The sequence below is a fragment of the Paroedura picta genome, chromosome 9 (assembly GCF_049243985.1).
Source record: "Paroedura picta isolate Pp20150507F chromosome 9, Ppicta_v3.0, whole genome shotgun sequence".
NCBI lineage: Eukaryota > Metazoa > Chordata > Lepidosauria > Squamata > Gekkonidae > Paroedura > Paroedura picta.
This window is the reverse complement of record NC_135377.1, coordinates 63,047,652-63,059,500: the sequence shown is the minus strand read 5'-3', so window position 1 is coordinate 63,059,500 and position 11,849 is coordinate 63,047,652. Positions and strand designations below refer to the sequence as shown.

The following is an 11,849-nucleotide window of genomic DNA, read 5'->3' as shown; positions in this document are numbered from 1 at the left end:
CTAAGGAAATATATTAGTCTCAATTGATAACAACCTTTTCTAATTAATTTATTAATTAAATTATACTAATGTATATTATTAAATTATTAAACCACCTCTATTAGGGTGTCTGTTGTGGGGAGAGGAATGGGAAGGCGACTGTAAGCCGCTTTGAGCCTCCTTCGGGTAGGGAAAAGCAGCATATAAGAACCAACTCTTCTTCTTCTTCTTCTTCTTCTTCTTCTTCTTCTTCTTCTTCTTCTTCTTCTTCTTCTTCTTCTTCTTCTTCTTCTTCTAAAGGGGAACTTCATTTCTGGTGGGCGGTGAGTTTGAGGGTGGTGCGTGATCAGTTTTGTGAGAAGGGAGGCCATCGGTGTTAATTTCCCGGCCTCAACTGAAGACAGAACTGTCTTGTGGGCCCTCTGGAACTGCTGACAGTCCCAGAGGGCCTTGATCTCATCAGAGAGAGTGTTCCACCAGGGTGGATGCATCATAGATGACAAACAGAGGCTTAGCCTGGACAAAGTTAAAAGATCAGGCCTGAGCAATTCTGCTGTGACATGTACCACGCGCTGAGGGCCCAAACATATTGCTCCTTTTTTGTACCTTGAAAGTCACTTGCGTTCTCTAATTGGATTATAAATCCATTCCAGATGCCAAAAATGTACTTCAGGATTTAGATTGAGTAGAATGGGTCTGTTTCATCTCATGTACTACTCTGGCCTGCATAAAATAAGGAAGGAAAAGGCTGGATATTTTGGATAATAGTTTGTGTTGCTTGTTCCAATATTTCAGCTGCTCTTTAAAGTTAAAAATAGACTACCAAGGACAAGGGGAAAAAACAGGAGAGTTAGTGCTTGTTTGATCCAGTGCTCATCGTGGATTAAAGAGCATCTAAAAATATCTGACTCACCCACTGCTCCCTCTTGGAACTGACATTTTCAATAACACTTCTGATGCTTTTCATGGTAAACAGATATAGATCTATGCTATGCATAATATATCTTAGTTGAGCTCTGTGTTTCACAACCATTAGATAGATCAGCTTTCTGTATAATAAAGCAGGTTTTCTTTTAGTTATATATGTTGCCTATAATGAACGACAAAAATCAATTTCTATAAATAGTGATTGATCCATGTTTATTTCTTATAATGGGGGACCAGCACCCCTTAAGAAAACACATTTATATGTCAAGGAAACCTGGATTTTGCATCTACAAAAATAGTTTCTGGCTCTTGAGTAAATTGGGGGCAAATTTACACATAAGGAGCTGTCTTAAACCCATCCAGACTCATTGATAACTTGATTTATTTAATGTATTGACAGAATATTATACTGATAGCTCTTCTACCAGAGACATTCAAGCAGCTAGCAACATGATTAAAGTCAGTTCGTTAATTCAATTAACAACATGCTTACTGAAGGGGTTACCTGATCTGAAAGGAGAGAATGAGGAGCTACTTGCTAGAGACCGGATTGTGGAAAACCAGTAGAGACTCATGACTGGGGCCCATTATGCACGGAGTGAAAGGTCCGCATTCAAGGTGGAATGGCAGCGGCTAAAATCACCAATTATGAATGCTGCAGGCGGCAACCAGGTGCAAAGTCAATGTATGCCGCCGAAAAAACCACGTTAGCGAGATGCGGAAGAAAGTGGAGCTTCCCGGGACCAGGGCGCAACCAGAATTGGCTCCGGAGTAGCTGTGTGCATAATCGGATACTCTGGGTTTTGCCGTCGTTGTGTTCTGTCCAATGCATAAGTGGTTTACTTTGCTTCTTCCTCCTCTGCATTCTCCATGTCGCTGTTTCAGCGGCCGTGCATAATAGGCCTGGGAGATGACCAGAAAGCAAGACAAAGGACCTGGGATTCTGGTAATGAGAAGGGAAGAGGAACCTTATTAAAGGGTTGATAGATAGATATATTTTGAGAGACATGCAAATGCAGACAGCACAAGCAATGTGGTCTGATGTAGCGAGGTTTTATGTTAATTCCTCTCTGAAAAGCCAGCTCTGTTTGCAAAAGAGACTCTTTAGCATTACAATACCAGAGAAAGAAAATGTTCATGACCATTTAGACCAGGTAACGAGTCTAACTGAACAACTCAGAAGTACTGGGAAAGAAATCTCAGAACAGGATTTTGTTGGATTAATTTTAATATATTTGCCAAAGAGTTATTGAAGCAAAAGGCAAACTGTCACTCGCGGAAATAAAAAACAAGCTCAAAGAGGCATATAAGCACAAATAATTTGGGAAGAAAACAAAACATTGCTGGGCTTTTATATATTGCACTGACCTTGATTCAGTTGGGTTAGCAAAAGTGTCTGCCCACCCTGCACTTATGAGTGTGCTGTTGGGCTTTTACTTCCATTACTTGTGGGATTCTCAGGTGTGAGGTTGGTTTGATATGTTGGGTTTCCATTGCCTTGCTGCCACATTGGCATTGGTACTGTGATTGTGCAACTGGGCATTATTGTATTTGTTCTACTGTTCTTGCAATCACTCCCCCTTGCTGGGTCTTGGTTCTGTTTTGCAGCCCTGTTGAGTTGGCATTTGTCACAATGGGGGAGTTCTGGGTTCTGCTGCTGGGCATTAGTAGGTTGGAACAGGTTTTGCTGCTGAGTCTAGGGTGGCACTGGCAACTTGGCACTGGGTTCTGTTGCTGGGTAGTAGTATATTGATAGCACTGGTCCCCACCCTTCATTTTCACTGCAGAGATTCTTGGGACATTCTGCTGGGTTTGTACAGCTGCCCAACTATGTTCCCCCTTTGGAAACAATAGAAGATGGAGGCTTCTTCTTTGGGTGCCCATAGAACTGGACCCACTGGTCCAATCTGATTGAAATTGGGGTGAGTGTCTTTTGAGGAGAGGTTCTAGCAGCTACGCTACAAATGTGGTGTTTCTACATTAAACCCCCTCCCCTGATCACTTCGATATTATTATTTAGGGGATTAGGGGATTGCCCAATCTGTCTGCATAACCAGTGTACCTACTTGGCTACATATTTTTTGTTATTATATGCTTCCTGCATGCAACTCTGCCATCCAATAAATAATAATACCAGACCACTGAATAAACTCAGGCTAGGTCTGCCATTGACTTTAATAATGCATAACGTATAATGAAATGGAAAATATTCGGTTTTCCTGAATATTGCCAGATACGAATACCCATACCAGCATTCAGCATCCATACAAACTGTAGTGTGTCCAGAGGAGGGCAACAAAGATGGTGAGGGGTTTGGAGACCAAGATATATGAGGAAAGGTTGGGGGAGCTTAGTCTGTTTAGCCTGGAGAGGAGACGACTGAGAGGGGATCTGATAGCCATCTTCAAGTATTTAAAAGGGTACCATATAGAGCAGTGGTCCCCAACCCCCGGTCCGGTGACCAGGACCGGTCCACGGATCAGTCGGTACCGGGCCGTGGCTCTTCCTCATCCTCCTCCCCAGCTGCTGCCTCGGGGGCTGCCCTGTTACTCTGCTGCTGGCTCACCTTTGATGCTCTCCAGCGGCTACCATGGCAGGGGCTCCCCCTTGGTGTGGCACTGTGCAGCTGCTGCTGGCAGCGCCCTCCCAGCAGGCAGTGGGAAGACAGGGGCGCCAGCAGGAAAGCAAGTGGAGCAGGGGCACAGATGGCAGCGGCGATGTCCCTTGGCAAAAGACTGCCACCCTGGGCCTCAGTAAAATTGTCAAGCGTTGACCGGTCCCCGGTGATAAAAAGGTTGGGGACCACTGATATAGAGGATAGAGCAGAGTTGTTCTCTCTTGCCCTGGAGGGATTGACCAGATCCAATGGGATGAAATAAATTCAAAAGAAATTCCATCTAAACGTCCAGAAGAAGTTCCTGACACAGCGGTTTCTCAGTGGAACAGGCTTCCTCAGGAGGTGGTGGGTTCTCCATCTTTGGAAAAACAGAGGCTGGATAGCCATCTGATGGAGAGGCTGATTCTGTGAAGGTTCAAGGGAGTGACAGTAGATGAGAGATAGGGTTGCGAGTGTCCTGCGTAGAGCAGGGGGTTGGACTAGATGACCCTTGAGGTACCTTCCAACTTTATGATTCTACGATTCTATGATATTGGCAAATACCAATTTGGGGGGAGTTTAACTTACTTCTGTTCTGCATGGGGAGCCACAAGAGCTTACTATCAAACTGGATGCTTGCATGATTCAGCTGTTCATAGATTCAGACTCACAGGATATTATTGCTGCTTTGGGCTCCATTGGTCTCCTACACTGTGAAAATTATTTCGCTCTAATGTATCTGGAAGGAGAACGGGCTATATTTTATCTGCTGTCCTGATTAACTACAGCATCAATGTTCTCATCACAAATAGAGAAACAATATTAATACTTTTATTGCCTGTTTAATCGCACTGTGGAATGGGTATATGTAGGATTCATTTTTAAAAAATTGTTTAGTGATCAGTGTTGTTTAAACAAAGTTCCTTTTTAGAATGAATCCTAACCAAATATCTGAACCAGTGTGGTTAATTAGAATTGATTTTACTTTTTAGCATCAGGAAGTGCATAATGGAAGATAAGATTAATTGTAATGTTGCATCACTTCATTTAAAGACCGCTAATAGGCAAAAACGACAGAGCCAATCTGAAATTATAATTTCCAAATCAGTTTAATTTTTATAACCTTGTCAAATGTGGAGCAGTCATCTAAAATTATGCTCGGAGAGCAGCAAATCCTCCCTAGTTGTTATAATCAAGCAAAACATTGTTATATTACGCAGTACAACTAGGGGAATCTTTACAAAGATGTATTTTATAGCTTTTTCCTTATATGGCCGAGGAACTGAATTAGACCAGTATGGAGGAAAAGGTTTAGCTATATTTGTTGAATGCAAAATAAATAAATAAATAAATAATAATAAGCATGGACTAACTACATGGAAAGAGCCTCTTGTGGCGCAGAGTGGTAAGGCAGCAGACATGCATTCCGAAGCTCTGCCCATGAGGCTGGGAGTTCAATCCCAGCAGCCGGCTCAAGGTCGACTCAGCCTTCCATCCTTCCGAGGTCGGTAAAATGAGTACCCAGCTTGCTGGGGGGTAAAACGGTAATGACTGGGGAAGGCACTGGCAAACCACCCCGTATTGAGTCTGCCATGAAAACACTAGAGGGCGTCACCCCAAGGGTCAGACATGACCTGGTGCTTGCACAGGGGATACCTTTACCTTTAACTACATGGATGCAGAAGAACAGCATATTAAACTGGGCTCGGAATGGTTAATTTTCACTGTAGACCCATGAGCTCCACTGTAGTACCTCTTGAGCTATCTATCATTAGATGGGGTCAGGAGATCTGGCTTAGAACTGATCTCCGGGTGACTGAGTTTAGTTCTCCTAAAAAATCATCTTTCTGGCCTTAAAGGTGCCCCTGAACTCAAACTTTCTTTTGTACTGAAGGCCAACACACCTACCCACTGGAATCCATATTCCCAAAGGCTTTTAGGCTGAGCTCCTCCTGTCCAGTGTCATTGAGATGAAAGTGGAACCAATACTTCTGCTTGACAGCAAGGTCGGTTTGCTCCTTCTTTACTGCTACCCAGTCCTGCAAAACTTCTATTAAGGCGGCTTGAAGTCCAGTCAGCAATGTTGCCGCAAAGCAAGTGGCCCATAAAAGTGCATTGCTTGAAGCGCAGTTTGCACAACTGGCTGGTGTTGCTTTATTGGTATGTCAACACCTTCTGATACCCTGTCAGCTGCTAATGAGAGAGCGTGAGAGAACACATGTACGGAACCCCCCAAAGAGCTCTTCTGAGTGCTTTGCGCTCCTTGGATATTTAATGTATTATAATCTGATTTGACACAAAGAAGTCGGGGAATAGGAAAGAGATGCAAGAAAAAGTAATTATTGGAGGCAGAGGAAAGAAAAGCGCACTTTAAAGCAAGGGGCAGGCAAGTGAAAGGCTTCGTTGTTGTGAGTGAAGACAAAAAGTAAAAGGAATGCTTTAAAAGGCTTTTCTTAAATTCCCGTCTCGGTGTTGCCTTTTATTTTTTAAACATCCCTGAGACTTATCAGGGAGAAAACAGACCAACCCGCCCTACACCCCCCCCCCCTCAAAACTTTTTGATTCAGAGCCTTGGGCAACATTCAGTGACTTGAAAGCCTCAAGCAAAACATGAAGAAAGAAAGGGGTGGGTGGGGGAACTACCGGAAGACAAAGTTAATGGCCTTGCTGCAAGTGCAGCTTCCGCAGAGGCGGCCTTGAAGTATCAATCAAAGAGGTGGAAGAATAGCAAATTTCCTACCCCTGTCACTGCAGCTGTTCACTACCTGAATGTCAAGCCCCGATCTTGCCGGGAATAAGGGACCGAAGACGCAAACATGCCTCTTCTATTTTAATTAAACCACAGCCGGGGAAAATCTGCCTACAGGCTCGATGCTGGCTCCTAAAAATGAGAAATGTTTCTCTAGCCACAGATTTAACTGCAGCTTTCACCGAGCAGGATTAACTTGATTTGTGAGCGCCGAGGAAGGAGGCCGTGCCAGCACAAAGGGCTGCTGCTGGCCCTCAAGGGGGGAGAACGTGTCTGAGGCCACAGGTCTCCAAAGGGAAAGGGACACCACCCAAGAGAGTGAGTACAGGAAGGCCCCGGACACAAACTAATCAATGAGGTATCCTGGGTTGTGGGGCTTGTTATTCCTACCTCCGTGGGGAATAATGATGCAGGGCTTAGTCCTGCACACTGATTTCCATCAAATCTTGTTTAAATGGCATCACAGCACAGTCCTGTGCATCAACTGAGCTCATTGGGCCTATAAGCCCTGCCGCAGTGTACTGCAACACTATGCACTCTTGCTTGGGAAGAGACACCTCCCAGTTTTTTCCGGATAGATGTGGGTGGAGTGAATGTGCATAAGTGGGGGTGGATTTGCTGCAGAGAGCTCTGCTCCACCAGCCTGTCCGTAGGTTTTGAAATGTGTGCCTTGAGCCTATGAATGCAAAGGGTGAACATTGCCAGATGACTAGGACTGATTCTGCACTTGCTTTGTTTTTTCCATTGTGGATCCTGCTGAATTCAGATCTATTTGAACTCGGGTCTTCCTCTATCCCTCCCCCCCCCCCATTGAAATAGAAAGTGTTCTGCACTAGGTTGGGAAATCTCAGAGTGGGGAGGGTGGGTGGGAGACAGCAGAGGAAGAGAAATAAATCCAAGAGGCAAATCTCTGCTGAGAGAAGTTAGGGCTTCTGGACCTCAGTCACTTTAATTCAAGCCTTGCAACCGGGAATCAGCAAGTCTTTGAACTGACACCCTGGCCAATCAGGGAAGACTGCTTTGCTACAGCATTGGAGGTACGAAGCAGGAATTCACAAAAAGCAGAGATCTGCACATTTACTGATGGCAATTTTTCAAATATCGAGGATTATATCCACTTCTGGATATTGTGGGGAAAAGGAAGGGTCACTCTAGATCAATCATGCATGTTGCAGAGGGAAAATTTAAAGTGCTCCAAATCAAGGAGGAAATCAAATTCAGTGTAGAAGGCGGGGATTTTTTTCAAGCTGGCAGTGGGTAAAAAGCCCTGTGCAGACTACACCCAGGAATCACAAGTTGGAGTCTGCAGGGACTTGCAGGGGAGGGATCTCATGTCTACCTCTCCCCACTATTTCCTCTTCTTCCTTGAAAGCTATCATAGCCTCTCTCCTTCTCCTTTTTCCTTCCCTGGGCCAGCCTCCTGTGACCTGGCAGTGGAAGAAGGCTACCAGATGTTAACTACAATTGCATTCTGGTCGAATGAGCTCCCGGAATAACTGTGGGCTCCATAGGAACTTTCTCAGTTCCAAAGGACCCACAAAATGGAGCCCTTCCACCAGATTTTGGTTGGGGCTAGTGAGTGACAGAAACTGCTCCATCGTATGGGCCCTCCTGAAAGTAACCCAGCCCCTGAATGGGAGATGGAGTGCAGATTAGAATAATTTTAATTGGTTTGGACTGTTTTATTGTTGATTATAACTGTCTTTGATAACTCCGTGTTTTGAACCACCCTGAGTCAGCAGCCCGAAAAGGGTAAATATGGAAATCTAATCATAAACAAACAAAAGGCTTCCTGGCTTCAGTGGCATGCCAACTTCTCGTGACCTGGCAATAGGAGCAGCAGCAGAGTTCTGTCCAATACCAGTGCCTCTTCCCGCATCAGTAGCCTCTGCCAACAACAGAAATGCTACCAGGATCGTCATGGCTCCACACACCAGGAATGACACCGCTGGGACTGCAATGGCTCCTGGGCTCTCCCCACACCAAGGCAATGTGTCTGAGTCCATTGCTGCTCCTGGCCTCCCACATGCAGCAAGGGCTACACGACTGGGGTTGCTGTGGCTCTTGGTCTCCTCGCCACTGCCCAAAGTGGGGGTTGGTGACTATGTGCAGACAACACTTTTGTTTTCAGAGTGGGATATAACTGACCAGTGAATTTTTGGTAGGTTTTCAGGTTTTTCTGCAAATTCAAGGACCCCCACCCCAAGTTTACACAACTATCTGTTTACTTCTGGTGTGGCCCTAATCCATGGATTTAGATATCTGCAGATGAGGGCCATACCTGGGAAATAGAAATGTTGATGATTTTTTGCTGACTCCTAATCTGGTGAGCCAGGTTTGATTCTCCACTTCTTCTCCACATGCAGCCAGCTGGGTGACCTTGGGTTCGCCACAGCACTGATAAAGCTGTTCTGACTGAGCAATAATATCAGGGCTCTCTCAGCCCCACCTACCTCACAGGGTGTCTGTTGCTGGAAAAGGGAAGGCAATTGTAAGCCTCTTTGAGACTCCTTTGGGTAGAGAAAAGCAGCAGATAAGAACCAACACTTCTTCAGTAATATCAGGGCTCTTTCACCTACCTCACAGGGTGTCAAGGGAAGGTGATTGTAAGTCACTTTGGGCTGCATATGAAGTGTTTTAAATAAACAATAAATAAATTCCAAAATGTAGAAACCCCTGGTTTTCATGGGAAAGTGCTTCATGTGACTAGCATGGAATACTACGTCAAGGTTTCCAGATGACTATATCTGTGTGGCTCTCATATATCCAATTAAAGCTACATCAAAGAATCTTTTTTACTGTCATTATATGTCCCTCCCATGAGTCTTTCCCAAATAAAGAGGTTACAGATTTGCTCTAGTCTTCCAGCATCTCCCCTGATTTGAATGAAAGACTGCACATTTTGGGTAGCATTTAGCGGCTTCATTCTTAAATTCCTTCAGACAAACTCTCAGATGTATGCCATCTGGTCGGGGTGACTTGTTGCGCTTTAATTTGTGAATTTGTTGCATCACTTCCAATTCTGCCACCTCAATCACTGGCACTCATCTCCATTACAGGCAAGAAGAGATCAGAGGTAGCTCTGTTCCCCCTCATGAATTCAGAAGAGTAATACTGAGCAAGAGCCAGGATGAAGAGCCTTTCTAAGACAGAGGTCCCAGAATTTTGCTGTGTTGCAGTGTGCTTTTTCGGCCTTAGCTACAGAAAAGCTGGTGTTGTTTTGAGTTTCTACAAGTCCTGATTATTAAATCATGAGTTCAGTAAGACACAAATGCAGATCTCCAAAGATCGACTCTTTTATTTAAAGATAAAGGTATCCCCTGTGCAAGCACTGGGTCATGTCTGACCCTTGGGATGACGCCCTCTAGCGTTTTCATGGCAGACTCAATACGGGGTGGTTTGCCAGTGCCTTCCCCAGTCATTACCATTTACCCCCCAGCAAGCTGGGTACTCATTTTACCGACCTTGGAGGGATGGAAGGCTGAGTCAACCTTGAGCCGGCTGCTGGGATTGAACTCCCAGCCTCATGGGCAGAGCTTCGGAATGCATGTCTGCTGCCTTACCACTCTGCACCACAAGAGGCTCTTTTATTTAGCAACTAGCAAACACTGAACACAGACAAGCCAAACAGTCGAACTTTTATACATGTCTAGGACTCCCGACAAGGTGCATGATTGCTCCTTATTGGAAGTCTGTGATTGAACCTTAAGTCTAACTTGTGATTAGTCCATGAGCATCTCTTATTATTGGAACCCAGGGCCAGCGAATCCGAAGTGAGAGCTCAGGATCCCAGCTTCAAGTTCAGGTCTCTTTCAAAGATTTTGTAAGTCCACATACACAACACCCTTCTGCCCTTAAGTTTGAATGTACCAGCCAGCCTTGGAGGTTCTGTACAGCAGGGATAGTCAAACTGCGGCCCTCCAGATGTCCATGGACTACAATTCCCATGAGCCCCTGCCAGCAGTCGCTCTTCCCTCGAAAATTTAAAGTGCCCAAAATCAAACTGGAAATCTAATTCAGTGTAGACGGGAAGGATTTGCAGACTACACCCTGCTGTTTAACTACCACACAATGGCGGCTCTCGGGGAAGCTGCTTAAGGGTTTATGAGTTTCTGTTGCTGTATTCTAACACTGCTTTGAGTCTCTACTAGTGACATGACTCAGAATCTCATCCTAATCATTTGTGATAGCAACCTGAAGAATACCCAAGGACCACCCTTCCCCACCATAATTTCTGAGCAGAAAGGAAAAGCAATACTATATTAGCTACTTGTGGTGATATATTCGCTTGTAGTGAAATAGTAGTTACATTACCCTGACCAATTCTGGATCATTCCCAGCAGAGACTTGAGTCTATAGATGAGGGGTATGCAAACTGAGGCCCTCCGGATGTCCATTGGCTACAATTGCCATGAGCCCCTGCCAGCATTTGCTGACAGGGGCTCATAGGAATTGTAGCCCATGGACATCCGGAGGGTCACAGTTTGCCTACCCCTGATCTATAGATCAACGTGGGGAAAAATGGCTGGTGAAGAAATATTCTACTTAACGGGAAAGCATTTTAACTAAAAACCAGCCAATGACAGACTGAATAATAAAGATACCACATTGGAGTGTGCAACAGGTCCTTTTATTACACAGGGATTCTGAGTCATTTCTAAATTCAACGGATCGTCTTTCATTTTCCTGGTGAACTGAAGTGCTGTAAGAGATATCAAGCTTTCGAGGCCAGCCTATGTCTCCCATTGAAGTTCTGGTTTTAAACCTGTGGGGGCTCACTGGAGACAAAACAAACTCCAGAAGTAATTTGCTGCAAACTTAAAGAGAGTTTTCCTGACATCCTCTATAAACTTTAAGCCCGGCTGAGGGAAGGAATGAGTGAGGACGTTGGACAAAACGGGGTTTTGTGGTTAGGGACTTTAGCAACTTCAATCCAGCCAGTACAGTGACAGACGCACGGGTCTCCCCTGACGAAATGTGAGCTTTCCTGGCGACATTTATGTCACTGGAAAGGCCTATAACATGTTCACTGTGATTTAATTTTATCTTAATGAAACAATATACATATAAAACTATCCATTAAATATAAAACAGCAAAGTAATTTGCAAATTTTCCTACGGCATAATAAATTAAGCATGGAGAGCAGTAGGAATGCAATTTGCAGTCATTTATAATGCAGTATTTTATGTTAATAATTCAAAATCACATGCTATTTGGAGACACTTCTAATTAATGTATTTATGAAATAGTGAACTGTGACTGTTTTGGTTCCATTTAGCTAAACATTTCAACAGAATGCGCGTGTTGTTGATTCGTGCTCGCATGACGGCACCAGCAAGCATCGGATGTACAACTGGGGAAAGTTGAAGGAGGTTGAGGGTTTTTTTTTTGGGGGGGGGGGAGTCCACTTCAAGTGGTCACACCATTATACTACATGGATAGTGTTAAGGGTGAATGGGGCAGAGAGAAAAACCCTTGGACCATTTGTTTAGAAGATTATGAAGTGGCAAAGTTTTGTGAATGAATAATTAATTGGGAGAAAAGTGCAGAGTCTTCTAACGGCTCCCTGAAATATTAAGCACTTTTTGCATGGCAAA

General features: G+C 44.5%; 1 protein-coding gene across 3 annotated transcripts in view; it reads right to left on the bottom strand.

Annotated features, from left to right (window-relative positions):
* Window positions 1-1,186: 1,186 nt before the first annotated feature.
* The window catches only part of LOC143845051 (uncharacterized), a 391,664-nt gene continuing 381,001 nt past the window's right edge, over window positions 1,187-11,849 (bottom strand). For all 3 annotated transcript variants that reach the window (XR_013234267.1, XR_013234268.1, XM_077353039.1), the window contains exon 4: window positions 1,187-1,849. Coding sequence is in view for 1 of the 3 variants with exons in the window: in XM_077353039.1 (XP_077209154.1) it covers window positions 1,546-1,849 (304 nt within the window). In the remaining 2 variants the exon portion in view is untranslated. The remainder of the gene's footprint in view (window positions 1,850-11,849) is intronic.